The sequence below is a fragment of the Macaca mulatta genome, chromosome 11 (genome assembly GCF_049350105.2).
Source record: "Macaca mulatta isolate MMU2019108-1 chromosome 11, T2T-MMU8v2.0, whole genome shotgun sequence".
NCBI lineage: Eukaryota > Metazoa > Chordata > Mammalia > Primates > Cercopithecidae > Macaca > Macaca mulatta.
In genome coordinates this window covers 127389032-127412996 of record NC_133416.1, presented here as the reverse complement: position 1 = coordinate 127412996, position 23965 = coordinate 127389032, and the positions used below count along the sequence as shown (strand labels likewise).

At 55.5% G+C, this 23965-nt stretch overlaps 2 protein-coding genes across 4 annotated transcripts in view; one reads left to right on the top strand and one right to left on the bottom strand.

Annotated features, from left to right (window-relative positions):
* The window catches only part of LOC114670969 (uncharacterized), a 10831-nt gene extending 9523 nt beyond the window's left edge, over nucleotides 1-1308 (bottom strand). The window contains exon 1 of the mRNA XM_077955430.1: nucleotides 225-1308. Coding sequence (XP_077811556.1) covers nucleotides 524-1285 — 762 coding nt within the window. The 5' untranslated portion in view covers nucleotides 1286-1308 and the 3' untranslated portion in view covers nucleotides 225-523. The remainder of the gene's footprint in view (nucleotides 1-224) is intronic.
* On the top strand, nucleotides 553-23965 carry RAB35 (RAB35, member RAS oncogene family). 3 transcript variants are annotated; one of them, XR_013400570.1, is made up of 6 exons: nucleotides 553-1335; nucleotides 10116-10166; nucleotides 14948-15071; nucleotides 19923-20047; nucleotides 20145-20488; nucleotides 21663-23965. XR_013400570.1 is itself a non-coding variant. In NM_001194766.2 (6 exon segments), coding segments are annotated over 6 exon segments (606 nt in total). In that variant the 5' UTR covers nucleotides 1092-1283; the 3' UTR covers nucleotides 21820-22201.

Here is a 23965-nt window from a genome sequence, read left to right as displayed (position 1 = left end):
TCCTGCCTCAGCCTCCCGGCATTGCTTTTTATAAAGTCAAAAGAAAAGGAAGTTTGACAAAACAAGTAGAAATATCCAATAAATACTCGCCTGGAAAGGGACAGGGTTATAAGAAACAGGTAATAAGGAGCTTAAAACCCTCTGCAGTTCTGCAGTGAGGACAGCCGTGGGGGCATACAACTTTCCGTTTCAGGTCAGTTTAGGTAGGGCAGGTGGGAACTCACTCTAAAACGAGAAACCAAGGGCCGATGATAAAATGCACACGCTTAGCTTCTGGCGGCCCAGGTCTTCCTAGCCGCAGATTCTGAGATGTGTATCTGCAGGTGGTGTGAAATTGAAGCCGGGGGAGCGGTTGCTTTCTGTCTCCGAGGTGCGCCTTGCACACTGGGTCATTCAGCTCCCAGGCTCCGCTCCGAACTGCAAGGGACTCTGAATCTGGACCACTCCCTCCCCTCCACCAAAGAGGAAACGTGGGCTCCAAGAGGTCACAGCGCTGGGATGGTATTTCGACCCCGCGCTGCCCTCAAAAGGCCATCTCCTCGCAGCTCCGCTCCCGCCGGCAGCTTCCGTGCTGCCCAACTCGGCAGCCGCCCGCCGCCCTCGGGGTCCAGTCCACAGGCCTGGGGCCTGGACCAGCTCCGCGGGGGAGGGGTCGGTGCGGAAGGGGCGGGGTACCGGGCCTTCCCCGCGCCACTCTGCCTTTCACGGCCCCGGCCCGGCCCCGGACTCGAGAAACCCGGAGCTCGCGCGAGCACCGCCCCACGGTCACGGCGTGCCTGTCATTTCCTCTCCGTAGGGCGTGCGGGTCTCGAAGATGAGGGAGCGAGAACGTCCACGACTGGGCTTCTCCGGCACCTTGGACTTCTTTCAGCTGGGACTCGACAGCAGCTCGGCTCCGCAAGCTCTCAGCGCCGAGGGCAGCGGCGGCGAAGCTCCCGCAGGAGACGCGAGGAAGACGGGCCCGCGCTCGCCAGGACTCCGTCAGGGCGCGTGCGCGGGGCGCGTGCGCGGCGAGGGCGCGGCTGGCTCGGGCTGCGGCTGCGCAAGGCGGTGCCAGACGCTGCGCCTGCGCACTGGTGGGGCGGGGCGGGAAGGAGGGAGGCGGTGGTAGCAGCGGCGGCTGCTGAGGAGGAGGAGGAGGGGGAGCGGAGGGAGGTGTTTCTGTCAGTTCCGGCTGTTTGTTCGGGAAGTGGATCCGCCGCTGCCGGAGCAGCCCGGAGGGAGCTGCGGATCGCGAGGCCAGTACCGACCCCGCCCGCCCGCGCGCACCGCCCCCGCCCGCCATGGCCCGGGACTACGACCACCTCTTCAAGCTGCTCATCATCGGCGACAGCGGTGAGGGCCGCAGCGGCCGGAGGCGGCGCGGGCCCTGCCGGGCGCGGCCCGCGGGGGCCTCGGGGTGGCGGGCGGGCGGGGAGGTGCCGGCCCGCGCGGGGCGGGCGGGCGGGGCAGCCCGGCGGTCTGGGCCCCAGGGGTGCGCCGAGGGGCTCCGGGCCGCGCCGAGGGGAGGTTGGGCGCGGGGCGGAGGGGCGGAGGGGCCGAGCGCGCCGGGTCCAGTCATCGCGCCTGCCCGTGCCTCACGTGTGACCTTGGTCAAGTCGCGCGATCGCTGGAGTTGGAGAGACCTGGGTTCGAGTCTCAGGACTACCACCTGCCGCGCGCTGACCTTGGGCAAGTTGCTTCGCCGTCCTGAGCCTCAGTACCCTCATCTGAGAAGTGGGGACGTGCCTTGCTGGGTGGTGTGAGGATTCGATGGGATAAAGAAGGAAAAGTGCTTAGCGCCCTACTCGGTAAAGTAAGCTCTAAGTAAATGTTCACAATTGTCGTTATCATCAGTATCCTTTGTAAGCGTCAGTTTCTTCCCATCTAAAATGAGGACGTTCTCAGAACCTGCCTCATGGGATTGCCCTGAGTTTTAAATGAGGTAAGTCGGATAAAGGGCTTTGCACAAGGCCTGGCATATTCCCGCTGAATTATTATATCTCTGCATGGTTCAGTTTCCTCATCTGTAAAATGGAATGATAGTTGGATCTGCCTTATGGAGTTGATGTGAGTATTAAGTGAGATTGTGCAGTGTTTCGCACAGCTCCTGGCACATAGTGAGTTGTCTCTGTTTGCTGTTACACTACTATATACAGAGGGGTCCTGGGGATGGGACAGCCAAAATTATAAAAGCGCTTTGGCCACACACACACACACACACACACACACACACACACACACACACATTGCTTGAGGGCTCCTAGCCCTGATCACTGCTCTAGCTCCAGTGCCTAGAACAGTGCCTGGCACCCAGTAAGTGCTTAAGACGTATTTGCAGAATGAATGAATGAATATTAAGTGTGCTTCGAAAAGGTAGACTGGTTTCTGGGAAAATGTGGAGGGTTTTAGAGCTGTTTGGAGTGTAGCAGGTGAGCAGGTTTATGGAGTGACCAAGAGGTCAGGGAGGCAGGCCCCAGAACGTTTATGGGAGCGAAGCTGAGATGCTGGGGTTATAGGATGTTCATGAAACAGTCTTGGGAGCATGCTCAGTTTGTAGACCAGACCTGAGCTGAGTGTGGGGAGGATGTCTTGTGATTGGGAGCAGAGGCCAGGCTCATGGTAGAGCCCATGGACTGTTAAGGGAAAGGGATCAAATCAAGTGAGCAGTAAGACTTGGGATGTAGAAGTGTTGGGTAGCAATGTCAGAACAGGGTCAGGGAGGTGGGTGGTTTTGGCCTCACTTGTAAAGCTGGATGGAGATGTGGTTGGTGGTTTGGATCAGGTGAAGGATGGCTGAGGTTTCCGTGGTTGCTGGAGGAGGGGAGAGGTAAGGGGGAAAGTTGGGGGCTAACCAGGGAGATAGAAGATTAACTGAGGTTGGGGAAAGAGGTAGAAAGGTGGAGGACTGATTGGTTATGGTTTGAATGAAGGGAAACCAGGCATGCTGTGGAATGTTCTCTTGGAGATGGCCTTTGGCATTCTTCAGGGTCTTGAGGCTTCTTCCTTTACATGATTTCCTTGCAGCCCTGGCCTGGGTTCTGAGGGACTGGCACTGGGGCCATTTCTGTCTTTTTGGAGTGACAGTCAGCCCGCCGTGATCAGGAGCCTTTATCCCTCTGCAAGACATCTTGGACCTCTGTGTTGATACCCAACTGTGAAAAGCCTAAACTCAGCAGGAAGATGCAGCTTTTTGGCTCTTCTCCTCTGTAAAGCCCAGGGGATGGGTTGGCCCGCTTTCTGACAGTACTTTTTTTGTGATGAATTGATTTTTCTCTCCAAAGTCAGGTGTGGGAGAAGACTCATTGGGTCGAGATTGATGTGGTCTAGCTCCTAGGTCAGCCATGTAGGTGTAGGTTGTTCAGTGGAGGTAGACACTGTGCTCTTTGATTTCTCCCGACATTGAGATACTCAAAGCTGGGAGATGGTAGCCATGGAAGTCCAGACTAAGCTTTGGCAGCTGAGCACAGAGACTGACATCACACACTCCTGAACTGGGCTCCTTCTGTGAATGCCTCCTTAAGAACGATTTCACAGACGCTTATTCTCACCCGCGGCCTGTGTGGTTTGTCAGATAAGGAAACTAAGGCTTAAGGCCCGGCATGGTGGTTCACACCTGTAATCACAGCACTTTGGGAGGCTGAGGCCGGCGGATTACCTGAAGTCAGGAGTTTGAGACCAACTTGGGCAACATGATGAAACCTCGTTTCTGCTAAAAATACAAAAGTAGTGGGGCATGGTGGAATGTGCCTGTAATCCCAGCTACTTGGGAGACTGGGGCGGGAGAATCACTTGAACCTGGTAGGCAGAAGTTGCAGTGAACCAAGATCGCACCATTGTACTCCAGCCTGGGCGACAAGAATGAAACTCTAAAAGAAGGAAACTGAGGCTCAGAGGAGGTGACTTACTTGCCCCAAATCACACAACTCAGCAGGGGCAAAGCTGGGAGCTACTGCACCTCAGTGCTAATACGTGTGCGAGCAGCTGGTGTCAGGGCTGGCAAACAATAGGCCCTCCATGAATGCTGGTTTCTTTCTTCATAAATCTAGAGTTCTGCCCACTCTGCACATTGTGGATGCTTCTGCAATGGATTCCCTCGACCTCTGCATCCCTTCGTTATGCTGGAGGTTCTATATTTTCTTTTCTTTTTTTTTTTTTGAGACGGAGTCTCGCTTTGTCACCCAGGCTAGAGTACAGTGGTGCGATCTCACTGCCGACCGCGCCTCCCGGGTTCACACTGTTCTCCTGCCTCAGCCTCCCGAGTAGCTGAGTCTACAGGCGCCCGCCACCACGCCTGGCTAATTTTTTGTATTTTTAGTAGAGACCGGGTTTCACCGTGTTAGCCGGGATGGTCTCGATCTCCTGACCTCGTGATCCGCCCACCTCGGCCTCCCAAAGTGCTGGGATTACAGACGTGAGCCACCATGCCCGGCCAGTTCTGTATTTTCTGTACTTTCCCTTACACTCTCTGACACTGGCTTTGATTTGTAACAGCATTTCGTCTGCATCCCTCAGGCCAGCCATCCTCATTAGGAGATGGAGTTAGCCCTTCACTTGACAGATGAGTAAACTGAGGCTCAGAGAGAGGGTGTGACTTGCATGAGTTTATACAGTGAAGTAGTTGCTGAGGCACGATTAAAATTGAGAACATGGCCGGGGACAGTAGCTCATCCCAGTGCTTTGGGAGGATGAGGCGGGAGGAACACTTGAACTCGAGACCATAGTGAGAGCAACATAGTGATAGTGAGACCCCATCTCTTTTTTTTTTTTTTGAGATGGAGTCTCGCTCTGTCGCCCGGGCTGGAGTGCAGTGGCGCGATCTCGGCTCACTGCAAGCTCCGCCTCCCGGGTTCCCGCCATTCTCCTGCCTCAGCCTCCCGAGTAGCTGGGACTACAGGCGCCCACCACCTCGCCCGGCTAATTTTTTTGTATTTTTTCAGTAGAGACGGGGTTTCACCGTGTTAGCCAGGATGGTCTCGATCTCCTGACCTCGTGATCCACCCGTCTCGGCCTCCCAAAGTGCTGGGATTACAGGCTTGAGCCACCGCGCCCGGCCAGAGACCCCATCTCTTAAAAAAAAAAAAAAATCAGTTGGGCATGGTGGTGCACATCTATAGTCCCAGCTACGTGGGAGGCTGAGACAGGAAGATTGTTTTAACCCAGGAGTTCAAAGTTACAGGGAGTTAGGATCACACAGCTGCACTCCAGCCTGGGTGACAGAGTGAGACACTGTCTCAAAAAAAAAAAAAAAAAAAAAAGTCCAGGCACGGTGGCTCACACCTGTAATCCCAGCACTTTGGGAGGCCAACGTGGAGGATCACTTGAGCCCAGGAGTCTGAGACCAGCCTGGGCAACACAGGGAGGCCCTGTCTCAACAAAAAATAAGAAAATTAGCAGGACATGGTGGTGCACGCCTGTGGTCTCAGCTACTTGGGAGGCTGAGGTGGGAGGATCTCTTGAGTCTGGGAGGTTGAGACTGCAGTGAGCTGTGATCATGCTGCTACACTTTAGCCTGAGCAACAGAGCAAGTCCCTGTTTCAAAAAAAATAGAGAACACTTCACTGAAAGGTCTGGGGCTCTTCAGGAGGTGGAACTGAAGCCGACAGGAGTGAGGGGCCAGAGCCCAGGCAGGAGCAGGGGGAAGGGAAGACATGTGTGTGGCTTGCGTGGTGGGGACCAGACAGCAGCCAGGGATAAAAGGCTGGGCGCAGTGGCTCGCTTCTATAATCCCAGCACTTTGGGAGGCCGAGGCAGGCAGATTACTTGAGGTCAGGAGCTCGAGACCAGCTTGGCCAACGTGGTGAAACCCTGTCTCTACTAACAATACAAAAAATTAGCTGGGTATGATGGTGGGCGCCTGGAATCCCAGCTACTCGGGAGGCTGAGGCAGGAGAATCACTTGAATCTGGGAGGTAGAGGTTGCAGCCAAGATCGCGCCACTGCACTCCAGCCTGGGCAACAGAGTGAGACTCCATCTCAAAAAAAAAAAAAAAAAGAAAGAAAAAGAATGACGGGCTGGACTGGTTGGGGTCACACTGATGTGGCCCTTGGGCAGCCTCGCGGTGGCTATGGTGAAGGTTGACTGGTGCCTTCTGCCTCTGCCCTGACACTGGTGGTGTGGGTAATGGCTGCAGCTTGTATTTCTGAGAAAGCCTCTTTCAGGAATATTTAGGAGGTAGCATTTCTTGGGGTGGGTTTCTGTTCCTCTCAAAGGGAGAGCAGTGTCAGAGGTTAATGTCAGGTCCAAAGCAGCAGATAATGTGGTGATGGTTGTGGTCTTTCTGCAGCCTAGTGGCTTTTTTTTTTGAGATGGAGTCTGGCTCTGTTGCCCATACTGGAGTACAGTGGCATGATCTCAGTTCACTGCAACCTCTGCCTCCTGGGTTCAAGCAGTTCTCCTGCCTCAGCCTCCCAAGTAGCTGGGATTACAGGCGTGCGCCACCACACCTGGCTAATTTTTGTATTTTTAGTAGTGATAGAGTTTCATCATATTGGTCAGGCTAGTCTGGAACTCCTGACCTCGTGATCTGCCTGCCTCGGCCTCCCAATTTTTTTTCTTTTTTTTTTTGAGATGGAGTCTCACTGTGACACCAGTCTGGAGTGCAGTGGCACTATCTTGGCTCACTGCAACCTCCACCTCCTGGGTTCAAGCAATTCTCCTGCCTCAGCCTCCTGAGTAGCTGGGACTACAGGTGCATGCCACCACGCCCGGCTAATTTTTGTATTTTTAGTAGAGATGGGGTGTTCACCATGTTGGCCAGGATGGTCTCGATCTCTTGACCTCGTGATCGGCCCACCTCAGCCTCCCAAAGTGCTGGGATTACAGGCGTGAGCCACTGCACCTCGCCAGCCTGGTGGCTTTTTTTTTTTTTTTTTTTTTGAGACAGAGTCTCGCTCTGTCACCCAGGCTGCAGTGCAGTGGCCGGATCTCAGCTCACTGCAAGCTCCGCCTCCCGGGTTCACGCCATTCTCCTGCCTCAGCCTCCCGAGTAGCTGGGACTACAGGCGCCCGCCACCTCGCCCGGCTAGTTTTTTGTATTTTTTAGTAGAGACGGGGTTTCACCGTGTTAGCCAGGATGGTCTCGATCTCCTGACGTCGTGATCCACCCGTCTCGGCCTCCCAAAGTGCTGGGATTACAGGCTTGAGCCACCGCGCCCGGCCTAACCTGGTGGCTTTTAACTGCTCTGCTGAGATACCTGGGGACAGTGTGTGGGGACCTGGAGAGGCCAAGCTAGAGGGGATACTGCTGTGTCATTGCAGAGAGAGCTGTTTTAGACATGGGATTTGGGTAAAGCTTGGATGAAGAAAAGGATTCTGCTGCCCTGCAGAAGTTTGGAAACCCCTGCTTAGGCGCCTGCTGTGTTGCAGTGGTAGCGCTAGATAGCAGAGCTGTCAGTGTGGCAGGCGTTTGTTTAGGCAGAAATTCATTAAGCAGTGTTTGGTTGGCACCTACTAAGTGCTGGGCCTGGCTTACAGCACTGTGAATGCACAGGGCGGGTGAGGAGAGGGCTCTGTCCTAGAGAAACTCCCAGATTCAAGCTTTTAGCTGAGTAAGCTGGACCCAGAAGGCTCCAGGAGGAAGCAGAGGAGGCGGCGAGGCCAGTGGGGTGCTGGTGTTGGGCACAGTGCCGTGAAGGACCCAGCCGGGGACTCGGGCTCTCCTTGGGCTCAGCAGGAAGCCTTACGGCGGAGCAAGGAGGAAGTGGCCCTGAGCATGAGCGCTGCAGGCCCGGGGCTGAGCAGCATCTGCCTGCCCAGGAGAGCCTCACCCTGGCCTGTCTTTAGGAAAGTAAGACTCAGGCTTACTCAGTGAAACAAGTTCTTCTGGGCATCTCGGGGCAGCTCACTCACCAGGAGAAGCTCCCAGAAAGGGATGTTTAGAGGATCTCCCAGAGAGGATGCTGGGCTTAGGCTTAGGGAAATATAGCTGCAGCAGTGGTTTGCCACTTCGGTTACTTGGCAGAGTGGGGGTGGAGGCAGTGCCCTTTTTGAGAATCTATTAAAAGTTGTGGGGCCAGCCGGGTGCGGTGGCTCAAGCCTGTAATCCCAGCACTTTGGGAGGCCGAGACGGGTGGATCACGAGGTCAGGAGATCGAGACCATCCTGGCTGACACAGTGAAACCCCGTCTCTACTAAAAAATACAAAAAAAAAAAAAACTAGCCGGGCGAGGTGGCGGGCGCCTGTAGTCCCAGCTACTCGGGAGGCTGAGGCAGGAGAATGGCGTGAACCTGGGAGGCGGAGCTTGCAGTGAGCCAAGATCACGCCACTGCACTCCAGCCTGGGCGGCAGAGCGAGACTCTGTCTCAAAAAAAAAAAAAAAAAAAAAAGTTGTGGGGCCAAATGCAGTGGCTCAGGCCTGTTAGCCCAGCACCTTGGGAGGCGGAAGCGGGCAGATTGCTTGAGGCCAGGAGTTTGAGACCACGAGTTTGAGACCAGCCTGGGCAACGTAGTGAGAGGCCATCTCTACAAAAAATTTTTAAAAAGTTTGCTGGGTGTGGTGGCGCATGCCTGTAGTCCTAGGTACTTGGGGATTTCAAGGTTAGAATGAGTTATGATCACACAACTGCACTCCAGCCTGAGAGACAGAGTAAGACCCTGTCTCTCAAAAAAAAAAAAAAAAAAAAATGCTGTGGGCTTCTCCCATGAATAGACACCTCGGCTCAAATCTGCACTTTGTGTCAGGGGGTTTCATAGCTGTCATTGCATTTTCATTAAAAATCGAACAGGAGTGAGATGCAGGAGCCCCCGCGGGCCATTTTTTCCCCTCCTGAACCAGACGCAAGACTCCCAGCAGTGTGTACTGGGAGGAGTGTTACCGCTCTGGAGGAGTCGGGCCTGGCTGCGGATCTCAGCTTTCCGGCTGCTCGCAGAGGCACTTAGGCCGGCCACTGTGGGCCTGGGCTTCCTCATCTCAAGAGATGTGGCCAGAATTATCATCAAAGAGGCATCCAAGGGCTCACCACACACACAGCCCGATGCCTGTGAATTCTTTGTGGTCAGTTAACCTGGCTGGCCTCAGGGGTGTTGAAGATTGGGGACAGGATAGGAGGACATGGAACAGGTGCACTTGGCAGGCTGAAAGCACTGTGAGTTGAAGTCAAGGGAAGAGGTCCGGGCACAATGGCTCATGCCTGTAATCCCAGCACTTCAGGAGGCCCAGGCGAGAGGGTTGCTTGAGGCCAGAAGTTTGAGACCAACTTGGGCAACATAGCAAGACCTCATCTCTACAAAAGTTAAAAAAAAATAAGCCTGGGCAACATAGCAAGACTCTGTCCCTACTAAAAATAAAAAAAATTAGCCGGGCATGGTGGTGTGCACATGTGGTCCCAGCTACTCAGGAGGCTGAGGCCGGAGGATCACTTGAGCCTAGGAGTTGGAGGCTGCAGGGAGACATGATTGCACCATTGCACTCCAGCCTGAGTGACTGAATGAAACCCCATTTCTTTACAAAAAAAAGTGGGGGAGGCCAGATGTGTACCTGTTTGTGCTCTAAGTAGCCAGGAGCTGCTGTGGCTGGTGCACGGTCTGAGCACATGTGGGCTGCTGCCCTGATGGATATAAGGCAGACCCTCCACTCCACCAGTCCACCCAGTGGGGATATCAGCCAGAAAGATGGTGGCCATTAAGTTCTAGCTATGTGGGCCTCGGTTTCCTCACCTGCAAGATAGCCCTGATGATCTCAAGGGTGCTTTCATGCTCCACAGCTCTGCATTTTGGGCGGCTCCCTAACTGATGTGCCGTAACATGCTGCGCACTTTTCTAGGGACTGTGTTGTAGATGGACTTGGGGGCTGTTTCGTGTGGTTGACCTTCATTCTGCTTTGTCGTCTGGCATCTCCCTTTGGGCCAGCCCTCAGCCCAGGACCTGGGCACCAGTCCCTTTCTCATCTCTCCCTCAGGGGATTTGGGAACAGCTTGTCTTACACAAGGACGAAGGAAAAGGTCAGGGATCCAGTGGAAGAGATGTTCTTGGTGTGCGGCCTCTCAGGGAGGTGGAAAGAGCATTGAGAAGTGAGCTGGGTCCCACTAAGCTTCTTAAAAATTGGTACTGAGGCATCCTGTCCCGGAAGAAGGGCCGGGACTGGAGGGAGGGGACCCACCTGCCCCCCTCATCACAGTGCTTTCTCTCTTGCAGGTGTGGGCAAGAGCAGTTTACTGTTGCGTTTTGCAGACAACACTTTCTCAGGTGAGTCCTCCCCTGCAGTGCTGCTGTGGTGTCATTTTTGTTTGTTTGTTGACATCCCCTCCCTGGCACTGGAACACAGTTGCCTCTGCCTAATGTCGGGAACTGTCTCATTCTGTTTGCCAGAGGAGGGAAGAAGATGGAGGGGGGCTTAGGACCTTGTGGCATTTCTGTCAGAAGCCTCTGTGGTCTGTCGAATGCACCTGCTCACCAAAACCCTTTGGCTGGGCCATCATTTTCCCACCCAGGGTCCAAACAGGAAGATTCCCATAACAGCATCTATGGTGCCACCCAGGATACAGTCCCTGCTCCTGCCCCCTGTGCCTCCCTGGCAGCCTGTGGTCAGCGTGTGTCTTTCCGATTTCTGTCTGCACTCCACATGTAGCCTTTGTGGCTCATTTGAGTGTGGTGGGGCTTTCTGTGCTTGGATGCACCACGTGGTGCACTGACGCTGCTGTTACTTCGTGCCTGGCTTCTGGTTGTGTTTTCAGTGATGCTTAGCTACTTGGGATATAGGCGATACTTATCTTTTTTTTTTTTTTTTTGAGATGGAGTCACGTTCTGTTACCCAGGCTGGAGTGCAATGGTGAGATTTCAGCTCACTGCAACGTCCACCTCCTGGGTTCAAGCAATTCTCCTGTCTCAGCCTCCCGAGTAGTTGGGACTACAGGCGCCCGCCACCATGCCTGGCTAATTTTTGTATTTTTAATAGAGATGGGATTTCACCATGTTGGTCAGGCTGGTCTCGAATGCCTGACCTCAGGTGATCCACCCACCTGGGCCTCCCAAAGTGCTGGGATTACAGGCGTGAGCCACCGCGCCCAGCTGATATTTATTGTGCACTTCTGTAGAAGTGGGGTTACTGGCTTACAGGGTGTATGCACTGAGAATTTTCACAGGTACTGCCAACCTGCTTTTCAAAGAAGCTGAAGTCATTTGATCCACAGTCCCACTGAAGGGTGGAAAGTGCCCCTTGTCAACCCTGATCAATGCTGGATCTTAGTAGCTGTCTTCATTCTTGCTGAGCTGATAGGCAAAAAGGGCTAACTTGTTTATATTTGTATTTCCCTCATCACTGGAAAGATTGAACACATTTTTGTTTGTGAAATACATTAGGTTTAGCCGGGCACGGTGGCTCACGCCTGTAATCCCAGCACTTTGGGAGGCTGAGGCAGGTGGATCATGAGGTCAGGAGTTCAAGACCAGCCTGACCAACATGGTGAAACCCCATCTCTACTAAAAATACAAAAATTAGCTGGGCGTGGTGGTACACACCTGTAATCATAGCGACTCGGTAGGCTGAGGCAGGAGAGTTGCTTGAACCTGGGAGGGGAGGTTGCAGTGAGCTGAGATTGTGCCACTGCACTCCAACCTGAGCGACAGAGCGAGACTCCATCTCAAAAAACAAACAAAACAATCAGGTTCATTACAGATGCTTTGGGTGGGGTTGGCATCTCTGATTATCTTGTGGAGAATTCCCTCTGACATGGCTGGGCTGCCTTTAGAAAGTGATTCCATTGGCCGGGCGCGGTGGCTCACGCCTGTAATCCCAGCACTTTGGGAGCCCGAGCCGGGTGGATCACGAGGTCAGGAGATTGAGACCATCCTGGCCAATATGGTGAAACTCTGTCTTTACTAAAAATAAAAAAAAAAAAAAATTAGCCGGGCGTGCTGGTGCGTGCCTGTAGTCCCAGCTACTCGGGAGGCTGAGGCAGGAGAGTCTCTTGAACCAGGGAGTCGGAGGTTGCAGTGAGCCGAGATCGTGCCACAGCATTCCAGCCTGGCGACAGAGCGAGACTCAGTATCAAAAAAAAAAAAAAAGAAAAAAAAAAGAAAGTGATTCCATAGCTGATGTCTGTCTTGGTGGAGAAGTGGGTTTTGCCCCCTTTGTTTCCTTGATACTGGCCCTGCAGTCTCACTGTTGGTGTGGTGTTGGAAGGAGATGGCTTCTCTGTGTGACCTTGAGCCAGTTCATGTGTAAAGTAGAAATCATAATGGGCCTTTCCCCATGGGGTTGTGTTTTTTTTTTTTTTTTTTTTTTTTTTTGAGACGGAGTCTCGCTCTGTCACCCAGGCTGGAGTGCAGTGGCGGGATCTCAGCTCACTGCAAGCTCCGCCTCCCGGGTTCCCGCCATTCTCCTGCCTCAGCCTCCCGGGTAGCTGGGACTACAGGCGCACGCCACCTCGCCCGGCTAGTTTTTTGTCTTTTTTGGTAGAGACGGGGTTTCACCGTGTTAGCCAGGCTGGTCTTGATCTCCTGACCTCGTGATCCGCCCGTCTCGGCCTCCCAAAGTGCTGGGATTACAGGCTTGAGCCACCGCGCCCGGCCTCATGGGGTTGTTACATAGGATTACCTGAGATAGTGCAGGTTGCAGTGCCTCGGACTAAGTGTTCAATAAATACCAGCTATTTGTTGCGACTGGCTGTTAACCTTCTGTTCAAGAATGATAGCTGATTAACAGCCTCTAATTATGTTGAAAAATGTTCATTTTCCTCCGTAATGGCCTCCTCCCTCCCCATCCCAATCAGTGTTCAATGCTTGGACGACTCATTGTTGCAATCTCTTCCCACCTTGCCATTTCTACTACCAGCATCTCAGTTTACTGTTGGTTCTACCTGGAAGCATTACGGCAACCCCTACCCACCCTGAACACCTCATGTGTGTGTCTGGCAGGGTCTTTATTTAAAAACTTCAGTGGCCCCTCTCACCTGCACAGAGTTTACAGTAAGATTTCTTCACTTGGACACTGTTGACTCTTTGGGGACTGTGATTTTTTTTTTTTTTTTTTTGAGATGGAGTCTGGCTCTGTCGCCCAGGCTAGAGTACAGTGGCGCGATCTCGGCTCACTGCAAGCTCCGCCTCCAAGGTTCACGCCATTCTCCTGCCTCAGCCTCCCGGGTAGCTGGGACTATAGGCGCCTACCACCATGCCCGGCTAATTTTTTGTATTTTTAGTAGAGATGGAGTTTCACCGTGTTAGCCAGGATGGTCTCGATCTCCTGACCTCGTGATCCGCCTGCCTTGGCCTCCCAAACTGCTCGGATTACAGGCGTGAGCCACCGCACCCGGCCTGGGCCCTCGGCGGCCTGGGCCCTGTGGTTTTTGTTGTGGGGCTATCCTGCGTGTTGAAGGATATTGAGCAGCATCCTTGGCCTCCACCCACTAAATGCCAGCAACACTTCCCCTCCTCCTGCTATGACAACTAAAAATGCCTCCAGACATTGCTGAGTGTCCTTTGGAGGGACAGTCATTCCGGCTGACAACCACTGAGGACCACTGCGCTCGTAGTCTGTTTTCAGTTCACCTTTCTGGCTTCCTCCTACCCCCTGGTCATTCTTTTGTTCTTTGGCTTGCTGGTTCGTTAGCCACCAGCTGTTTCTGGAGAGCCTAACTGTGCTAGGCGGTAGGCCACACTCCTTGGCGTTCCCCTGGCTGGAAGAGCCGGGGTGCCAGCTGGTTTTCTGAATGTGTTCTGGTTGCATGTTGTCCTCAGCTATTTGCTTTTGAGTGGGATGTGGTTCCCCCACCTAATCTCAACCTTTTGAAGTCTTACCTGTTCCTTCAAGCTAGGCCCAGATGTGACGTCCTCCCTGAAGCCTGCCTTGTTCCCCACCCCACCTTGGAATTTGACCTTTCCTACGCCCTTGCCACATTTCACATAATTGTGTGTGTGTATGTGTGTGTGTCTCCTGCACTGTTACAGTGTAAGCCCCAAATGGAGTGATAAGCTGTTCTCTTCCTAGTGTCAGGCTTTGGAAGACTGGACTGGACAATTACGCCAGCTAGAAATTCTCCTCAAATCCATCTTTCAGGCCAGGCACAGTGGCTTGTGCCTGTAATCCCAGCACTTTGGGAGGCTGAGACAGGTGGATCACTGGAGGTCAGGAGTTTGAGACCAGCCTGGGCAACATGGTGAAACCCCATCTCTACTAAAAATACAAAAATTAGCTGGGTGTGGTGGCGTGTGCCTGTAATCCCAGCTACTCGGGAGGCCGAGGTGGGAGGATTATCAGACCCTGGGGAGGGCTAAGGGTGCAATCCCACTTCACTCCAGCCTGGGTGACAGAATGAGATGCTGTCCCCACCTCCCCAAAAAAACAATTTTTTCCCACAGATGCTGCAAAAGAGCCATTTAATATGCAGGAGCTCATGCCCCGATCAAAACTGTTTGGTGCCTCCCCAGCACACACGAGAGAAAGTCCATGTTCTTGGAAGTGGCACACTGGTCCAAGATCTGGCCTCACCACGTTCTGTCTGCCTTGGGCCCTGGGCTTGAGCTCACGTGACCACCCCCACCCACGGCTGTTTTTGCTACTATCTCCCCTGCCTAGAGCAGTGGTTTTTGGACTGTAGCTCATGACCTATTTGTGTGTTTTGAAGTGAATTTTGAGGGCCCTAAAATTTCTTTGAATTGAAAAGAAAAACCCAGAGTGCCTGTAGGTCTACCATTCTCAGACACAGCTGGTGTGTCCCCACCTAGCCACTCTAAAGGAGCCTGTCCCGCTCCCACCAGTCCCATCCCGTGTTATTTCCTATGTGTCACTATTCACTCTTGGAAATTGTCCCCTTTGTTTGTTTCCTTGCATCCTGTCTCCCTCCTTCACTTGTGTGGAGGGACCTTGTGAACAAGGATGTTCAGGGCTGTGTCCCTGGGACCTAGAATGTGCCAGGCATATGTAATGAGTCAGGAGAGTGGGGGAGCCTGGGGGTGTGTTGTGTGCAGTGTGGGGCTCGGGGCCTGGGAGGATACCGCCTCGGGCCTCGTTAACTGCCCTGTGTGTGCAGGCAGCTACATCACCACGATCGGAGTGGATTTCAAGATCCGGACCGTGGAGATCAATGGAGAGAAGGTGAAGCTGCAGATCTGGGACACAGCGGGGCAGGAGCGCTTCCGCACCATCACCTCCACGTGAGTCCACCTGCTCACTCCCACCCAACCCGCGCCACTGACCTGTGCCCGCCCACTCCCACTCAACCCACATCACTGACCTGTGCCCGCCCCCTCCCACCCAACCCGCGCCACCGACCTGTGCCCGCCCCTCCCACCCAACCCGCGCCACTGACCTGTGCCCGCCCCCTCCCACCCAACCCACGCCACTGACCTGTGCCCGCCCCGTCCCACCCAACCCACATCATTGACCTGTGGACATGGTTGAGCGACTGGTGCCTGCATGGTGGAAATGTCACTGAGGGTCCCTGAGGCTGTCGGGAAGTGAGCCTGTTGTTGGCTGTAGTAGATGGCGTTTGGTTGCACCCTTCCCAGTCCTGAAGGTGTGAGGGGAATGCTGTAGGGGGAGTCGCTGAGCACCCTGGCTGGAGTCTGGCCGGATGGCCGGACAGTGGCCATGTTCAGCCTCCTTGGAGAGTCAGCCGACCCTCCAGCCCACTGCGCCGTCACCTTACAGAGGGAGCAGAATAGCGTTTGCCTTACTAGGGGGTTGCAGAGTGCCCTGCCCGCCCAGGACTTAGTCACTGACAATTCCTCTTGGTAGGTGTCAGTTATGGCAGCTGGAGTTGGCCTGTGCAGGCTCCCGTCACCCACCCTGATGCCTTGGAGGTGACGCTGTCCAGAGACCTGTTGGTGCATGTCAGCAGGCCCTTCCCTCCCCTTAAAGCTGTTCCTGGGAAATCCGGCCGCCCACCAGTTGCCCGCCGTTGTGGCTAAGCTGCAGGCCGGGGGAAGCTGGGCTCCAGCGCAGATGGACAGTGTCCTTCGGAGCAGCTCCTGGTTATTGCGTTGTTAATGGAGCAGGTTTTAGGGAAGAGCGGGGTCTGAAGGGACCGATTTGGAGCTGTTGGACTGTGTGTCCTTAGGCAAGTTGCCGAAGCTCTCTGCGCTCGTTTCCTGGAGGGACTGCCTCTGGGATTGGCTTCCATGTGGAGGGTGCTGGGTGCTCTGCCGCAGCCGTCAACGTGCGTGGCCGGGGTTTGGTGTCTGCAGCTCCGTGTGCTCGGTGCTGCTGTCATCCCATTTGACAGAGGGTGCCCTGGAGGGGTCCCTCCCATCGGCCGAGCCTGTGCTCCACACAGTAGCCTGTGAAGAGTGAGGGGCGCTGTCTGGCTCCACAGACACCTCCTCGGCTCTCTCTGGAAGTGACCTCAGGAAGGCGAATGAGGAAGTCCCGGCCAGCGGTCCCCTCCCTCCCCACAGCATGAAAGCTGGGTACTCCCCAGGCTGGCTGCCCACCCCGGACCCCTCGGCATCTCCCAAGGGCGGGAAGTGTGGGGTGCAGCGCCCCCATGGGTGGCTGGGAGTGTGGGGGAGAGCAGGGCTGCTGGAGGAGGGACAGGTGCACTGGGCGAGCAGCTCCTGGGGCTGGAGTCGAGGCAGAGGGCTTGTCACTGGGTTCACCCTATGCTGAGCGCATTTGTGCTGCGGCCTGTGATGCCCCGAATCCCTGGGAGCTCCCAGTCCTGGGGTCGCCCGGGTGTGGTGCTGTGTGGTGACTGTTGATGAGTCCCGTGAGCGAGGGCTCTGTGGCCTGCATGTCTTGGCAGCTGCCAGTGAGAACCTGCGGAGGACGCTGGGGCAGGGCTGGCATCAGTGCTTTGGGCAGCGCAGCCCAGGCGAGACAAGCCCTCATGCTCTGGCCAGGGCTGGTCTGGGTGCTGACCTCTCGCGTCCTTGCTCTGGGTTGGGCCTGTCGCTAGGATTTCAGCTGCTTTATTTCGGTTAATCCCGGTAGAGAGACCTGTGACTATCTCCATTTTATGGACAGGAAAACAGGCCCAGGGAGGAAGAAGCCTCCTAACTCGGGGGGCGGGGGTTGGGGGCACTCAGGATTGGCCCTGAGGCTGCCGAGGCCCTGCACCAGCTGGTCAGGTGGTACCCCTGCTTTCCCGCCCCATCCTGTGCCTTCAAACCAGGTGGAGGTCAGGGCAGCAGAGGTTTGGAGGCCCGTGGCCATGAGGAATGAACCCTTTGGGCAGGGCTGTGGGGCCTGGGGGGGTCTGAGGCTCTTTCAGCAGGAGGAGCCACAGCCCCTCCCTGTCACCATGCAGTCAGCTGCTTTCCAGGCTGGGCAGGGCGCGAAGAGGGTGAACTGGTTCCTCCATCTGTGGGGAGGTGGGGAGGAGTCACTCGGCTTCTTGGGAGCATCATGGGTTTTCCCAGGGGGCTTGGGAAGGGGCAGCCTGTGGGCAGCTGCTGGGCCCCAGATGGAGTCCCACCTGTCTGGGGAAGCAGAGAGGTAGCTCCATCTTGGAGTCCCACTCTGGCCCTCATGAGGCAGGAGGCCCAGCAGGGCGCACTGAGGGGCCCCTGGAAGTCTCGACGCCCTTTGATGGTCACTGGCAAAGAAGGAAGGAGTTTTGGTGAGATGAGGAGTTTTCAGGAATGGGGCAGTCAGGATGTAGTAGCGTGACTTTTTCCGACGCAGGGCATTCAAAGAGAAACCGAAACCGCATCCTGTTAGCCTGGTGAGAAAGAGCCCTGTGGTCACCCCCTCTCGAGTTCTTGCTCTCAGAAGCTGAGGTTTGCCAGCCCTGAGAGGTGCGGGTGGGGTGGAGGTGAGGGGAGAAGTGACAAGGAAGGCAAGGCCCTGGCATTGGGCCTGGGAGTCAGCCCTGAGCGCCAGGACTTCCAGCTGGCCGCCGCACTCAGCCTCACGTCCTCGCTGGTCACATGGCCAACCTGAGGTCTGCTGGATCAGGTGGCTGCAGAGATTAATAAGGTCATGGATCCCAAGCCCCCAGCTCTGTGCCTGGCCTAGAGCAGAGTCCCCATGAGTGAAGGCGATTCCTGGTGGCCATGGGAAGCCTCGGTGCTCTGGTTCCTCCTAGCCAGAGCTCTGAGCCCCTGACTTCATCCCCAGACACATTTTCTGCTCTTACATAAAGCCCCTGTCCTGGGCCCCAGATGAGGCGGAGGCGCCCAGGGAGCCGCGGGGGCTCTGTGCCGGGGCCATGGTTGTAGGCGTTTCTTGGCATCTCTGATCATCTTCAGCAAAGGAGAGTCTGCAGAGCCATCCACTCCTTGGGCTTCCTCTGCTGGCAGGGGACAGTCGCCTGTTCCTGTGGCTCTGGCGCGCCCTCGCTCTGGAAGGCGTCTGACACGCCATGCTGTGTGCTGACCCGGCGCTCTCAGCAGCAGCTGCCAAGGCTAGAGCTAGTTCGTGGGCTCAGTGGCAAGACAGCTACCCCAAAGCCAAGGAGCGATGCTGCCCTGGAAGCAAAACTGTGGGCAGGATGAAGCCCTGGGAAGAGATCCCAGCGGTCGTGTTGAGGGTGGAGCAAGGATGGGGCAGGGGAAGGGGCAGGGGTAGGGGCAGGGGCAGTGGCAGGGGCAGGTTGGGCTTTGCCCCAGGCCTGGGCAGGAGGAGCTCCTCCAGCTCCACAGCCTCAGGGAAGATGCTCAGGGCCGCCCCCAAGCTGCCTCTGGGTTTCCTTCCACCACCTCTGTCTGGGACCACAGATTGTCCTTGAAGGCATATTGATGATGCTGAAGAACTGATGCTGTTTACTGCTCCCCGCCCTTGGGGGAATGCTTAGCTCCTTTCTTCCTCCTGACCGCCCCAGCTAAGGACCAGCCACCTGCGCTCCGCAATTGTTGAAGCTGCGAGGTGTGGCAGGGTGAATGCAGGCGCCCTCTAGCCTTTCAGAGGTGGAGCCAGGGGTGGGCTTTTGTCCTTGGATCAGGCCTCAGATGTGAAGCATTGGCTGGAGAGCTGATGGGCAGGTGGACAGGAACGGAGCCGCAGCCACCAGCCTGGCTACCCCATTCTCGCTCAGCCTGTGCTGACTTGGGCTGTTCCTGAACTGGGGCTTGGGCTGTCCCCATGAACCTCATGGGGGTGGAGGTAATTAGGGCTGGGGCAGGTGGCAGCCAGAAGGCCTGGAGGAAGCAGCCTGTCCACTCATGGTTTGTCTGTGTGGTGTCCTGAGGAGCCCTGGGGTGGAGGTCCCTGTGGCTTTGGGGAGAGGGGACAGAGGGATAGCTCTGGCTGATTGCACAGTGCGGGGCGGGGCTGCTGCCTGGCCTCTGGCTCTGTGACAGCTCTCGGGGAAGTGAAGAAGCGGAGGCTGTGGTCCCCCTCTTCCCCCGGGGACTGATGTCCTCCTGCGCCATTGGGATGAATGGGGACCTGCGGTCTGGAGAGGAGAATTGGGCGTCCCCTTCCTTCCGGTCCTCCTGGCTGACCCTGGGCTCTGCATGTTCGGGTGGTGGCTTTGCTGGGCACCCTCTCCCCAGCCATCCCTGGATGCTTGTGTGGCTTCCACGCTTTTCCTGCCACCTGCACAGATAAGCCAAGAGTAGCAGGAAGGGAGGGGCCTACCTGCCCTGGGGGAGGGACACAGACTTTGCCAGGGCGTCATGATGGTGTGGCTTGTTGGAAAGGCGTTCCTCTAAAACAGGTTTGAGGAGAAAATATTTTTTTTGAACGTTCAAAGACAGTGATAACATGATGTCAAATACAAAAACTGCTTGAGTTCCCAAAATAAAGCAAGAACTTCAAAGATGTTTCAAGCCCGCAGCAGACTCTCAACAGCAGGAGGGGACTCCTCAGACCTGCTCTGCTGCCCGGGGGCTGGTCCTCCCGCCCTGCTGGTGCTCCAGGCAGGCAGGGGGAGCCAGTGCTGCCGCAGTAGCCTCTCCTGCTGGCCTGGCGTGGCTCGGGCGTCTGCCGCGGCCGAGTGAGAGTCCAGGCTCTAGGGCCACCCTCACCTTTTCCGGTCACTGTCCTAACGGGGGCAGGCGGGTTCTGGCAAGGGGGTGACTCCTGCCGGGGTTGACGTGCTGCTGCACACTCTGGCCCTGCAGGTATTATCGGGGGACCCACGGGGTCATTGTGGTTTACGACGTCACCAGTGCCGAGTCATTCGTCAACGTCAAGCGGTGGCTTCACGAAATCAACCAGAACTGTGATGATGTCTGCCGAATATTAGGTGAGGCTGCACCCAGGGCCGGGGTGGGGGTGGGGTGGGGGAGAGGGGCAGCCGGCTCCGCCCCTCAGGGCTGCGCTGACTCTGCCTTGCTTTGAAGTGGGTAATAAGAATGACGACCCTGAGCGGAAGGTGGTGGAGACAGAAGATGCCTACAAATTTGCCGGGCAGATGGGCATCCAGTTGTTTGAGACCAGCGCCAAGGAGAATGTCAACGTGGAAGAGGTGAGGCCCTGGGCCAGTAGCTCTGCCACATACCTGTGGCCGTCTTCTCCCTGCTGCTGACCTGCTTGAGGCATCTAAATGACCGACAGAAAATGTCATAGTAACTGCTATTTATTGAGTGCCTACTGTGTGCCAGGCCCTTTAACGATCTTAGTTGATAGCACAACAGTCCTCTGAGGTAGGTACAATTATTCCCACATTTCAGATAGGGAAACTGAGGCTCCAAGTGTTGAAGTCACTCAAGGACCACCACCCAGCTAGTAAGAGACTGAGTAAACCTCTGTCCCACACCAAAGGCAAGCACAGTTTCCACTCCAGTCCTCTGCCTCATTGGCCACCTTGTGGTGTGTGGAGCCCAGAGGCCTATGGGAAGTTGAGGATCCCACTGTTTCAGGGCAAATGGGCCACACAGTGGCAGGGAGCACAGGCTCCTTTGTAAGTCAGGCTGGTGTCCTGATGCTGGCCTATCCACCTGGGCCTGTGGGCAAGGCTGGTATGACCTTGGGTGGTGACTTCAGCTCTCATGCCATGAGGTGGCATGGAGCGGGCAGACCGCGGGTCACCTATGTCCATGAACAGCAGGGGCACTTTCATCTGTCATGTCATAAGACTCCAGCTGGGCCAGGTGTGGTGGCACACGCCTGTAATCCCAGCACTTTGGGAGGCCTAGGCGGGTGGATCACGAGGTCAGGAGATCGAGACCATCCTGGCTAATACAGTGAAACTCCGTGTCTACTAAAAATACAAAAAAATTAGCCGGGCGCCTGTAGTCCCAGCTACTCGGGAGGCTGAGGTAGGAGAATGGTGTGAACCAGGGAGGCGGAGTTTGCAGTGAGCCGAGATTGCACCATTGCACTGCAGCCTGGGCGATAGAGTGAGACTCCGTCTCAAAAAAAAAAAAAAAAAAAGATTCCAGCTGAAGGAAAGGGGTTGGTCTCTCTATATAAAAGAAGGACTGGAAAACCCCTGTGAGTTTGACTTCCCCAAGTCCACACAGCTCATGGGCCTCTGATGGTGTTCCTTTTTTCAGACTTACTTATTTGTTGAGTCAGTGTCTAACTCTGTCATCCAGGTTGGAGTACAGTGGTGTGTTCACAGCCCACTGTAGTCTTGATCTCCTGGGCTCAAGTGATCTTCCACCTTAGCCTCTCAAGTAGCTGGGACTACAGTGTGCACCACCACTCCCAGCTAAATTTTTGTATCTTTTTGTAGAGGCGGGGCTTTAGCAATGCTGTTCGTTTTGACCTTTAAATAAAATAATTCACCACCTCCTTCTGGAACAGACATACATGCCAAAAATTCCAGGTAGAAAGACCCAGGTAGAAACAGCTGGGCCCCGGAAGGCAGGGAGGCGGCCGTGCAGGCCAGCAGGGGCCTCCTGGCCAGGTCTGAGGCTGGCCCTTCCTCTTTCCTCTCCACAGATGTTCAACTGCATCACGGAGCTGGTCCTCCGAGCAAAGAAAGACAACCTGGCAAAACAGCAGCAGCAGCAACAGAACGATGTGGTGAAGCTCACGAAGAACAGTAAACGAAAGAAACGCTGCTGCTAATGGCGCCCAGTCCACTGCAGAGACTGCACTGCGGTCCCTCCCCCAGCCCGAGGCCCGTGGAGGTTCCTCGGGGGACAGTCTCAGTTTCGTGCCGTTATTTAAAGAATTCTCTTCATGTTTTTGTATCGGGAGGTCTCATCGGCACTTCCTCCCCCGCCCTCCTCGAGTGCCAAGAAGGTGTTGGACCAGCCCGCCCTTCCCTATTGGTGCCCCCTTCTCCCCGGCCGAGGCGCCTGGACCTGGCGAGGACGCTGCCCGCCCAGCGGACTGATTCGCAGAGTCTGTACATAGTGTATATTGCTCTATCCGGCCGCACACCACGTCCTGCTCTGGCTTTTGCCTCCTTGGTGCCAGCCTGCTGCAGCGGACTCTCCCCGCGCCCCTCCCCAGCCCATCTTACTGCAAGCAGCGTCCTGAGGAGACAGTGTCACTAGCTGCGTCTTCGGCCAGCCTGTGCCAATGGAGTGGGCTCCACGTTGCTCATTCTCTCCGACAGGCTGTCAGCTTCTGTCCCTGGCACGCAGGGTCTTGCCCCTTCTCCGGGGCCTGCGCCAGCTCCCTTCCCTCCCTGTTCTGCCCCCACAGCCATTCTGGGAGCTGGGGAACCCGGTCTCGAGGCAGGCCCTGCAGTTCCACAGAGGTGGCCAGTCTTGCCCTTTGGCCAACAGATTTCTTGTCCTGCCTTCTAGATGCCTCTGAACTCCAAACCCAGGGGAGCCATGGCTTCTCATTTCTATCAACAGTTTTCAGTTCCAACAGAAAGGTCGGGGTAGGTTCGTGCAGAGACGGGGCTGGCAGGGGGGCTATGGGAGCATTATTTTAACAGATCAAGAAAATGAAGCCAAATCAAGTGAATTAAATTCCTCACAATTATTCTCTTTCCCTGAGGTTTGATTGGCACAGCAGCAAAAGTTGAGGCCACCCCACTTTGTGTCCACTGTTTTTAGAAAAAAATGAATGGCTTCCTGCCATTGTGGGGCTGGGCTCTTTGGCTTTTCTTGGTGGGAACGGAGAAGGGGCCTCCCACCCTTGTCCGAGTTGCCTCCCACTGGAGGTCACGAGTCTATGCTGCAGCCTCAGGCACCTGTGCGGAGTGCATGTCTGGGGCCTCTGGGCTGGGACCGTGGACAGGCCTTGGTCACTGTCCTAACCTTTGTCAGGACAAAGGTAGCAAGAGGATTTCCTAGTGGGTGGGAAGGAATGGCTGGGGCGGCCAGTTTTGACACGCCCCAGTCCCCTGGAGAAAAACCAGGGTCAGTCATCTGCGCTTGATGACTGCTCCCCTGCCCCCAGCCCGGACACCTCATTCCCCTCCCCCTACAGGGATCAAGTGACCTGGGAAGAACTGAGTTCAACACCAGGATGTGTTTCCTTAGATTTCCTTTCCTAGGCGATTTCCAGGGAGAGCCCTGATCGGACAATCACATCACAGATCACACTGCAGTTTCCATGTTAGCACTGTGGATGGATTTTTAATAAAAACGGGGTTTCTTCTCACCCGTCTCTCCACTTGCCCAAACTTCCAAAGGCCGGTGGTTCTGGGACAGTCCTTCACTTTGGAGCCACAGGATGGGGTGGGGGAGCTCCGTGGGCCTGGGAAGGAAGGTGCTGTGGAGGGGGCTGCAGGGCTGACCAGCAGGCAGCCTCATCTGGTCAGTGGGGTCAGCAGGAGCAGAAGCAGGGTCTCTGTCTTTGGGACTGTCCTGGTTGGCCATGGGCCCTGTGAGGATGCACGGTGCTTGGGGGCTCCTGTACCGTTGGGTGGGGGGCATGCTGGCCTCTGAGTGATCAGGTGAGGCCAGCAAGGGTGTGCTTGCAAATTCAAGCAATAAGAAGGGGGGGGGGTCCCTGGGAGCTTCCAGCCCAGGCTAGAAGCCCCCATGGCTTCTGGCAGCTGGACATCAGCCCCAGGTGTTGGGGTGATTTTGGTCATGACAGTGTGCCTGTCCCACTGTTACACGCATGAATGGGGGTTATGGGGTGGGGGTGGGGACTCAGGGCTGGACCGATGTCCTAGTGGACCTGATGTGAAATTCCTGTCAAACACACACCACTTTTAAATGGTTTGCTAGGAGTATTTCTGTATTGAAAGTTTCTAATTATGCTTTTTAAAAAAATACTAAAAATAAAGGTTCAAGCTGCCAAA

Coding starts and splice junctions, on each gene's coding strand:
- RAB35 (XM_015152920.2), top strand. CDS start 1,284: ATGGCCCGGGACTACGACCACCTCTTCAAGCTGCTCATCATCGGCGAC. Junction 1,336..10,115: donor GCTCATCATCGGCGACAGCG/GTGAGGGCCGCA, acceptor TCTCTCTTGCAG/GTGTGGGCAAGAGCAGTTTA. Junction 10,167..14,947: donor TGCAGACAACACTTTCTCAG/GTGAGTCCTCCC, acceptor CTGTGTGTGCAG/GCAGCTACATCACCACGATC.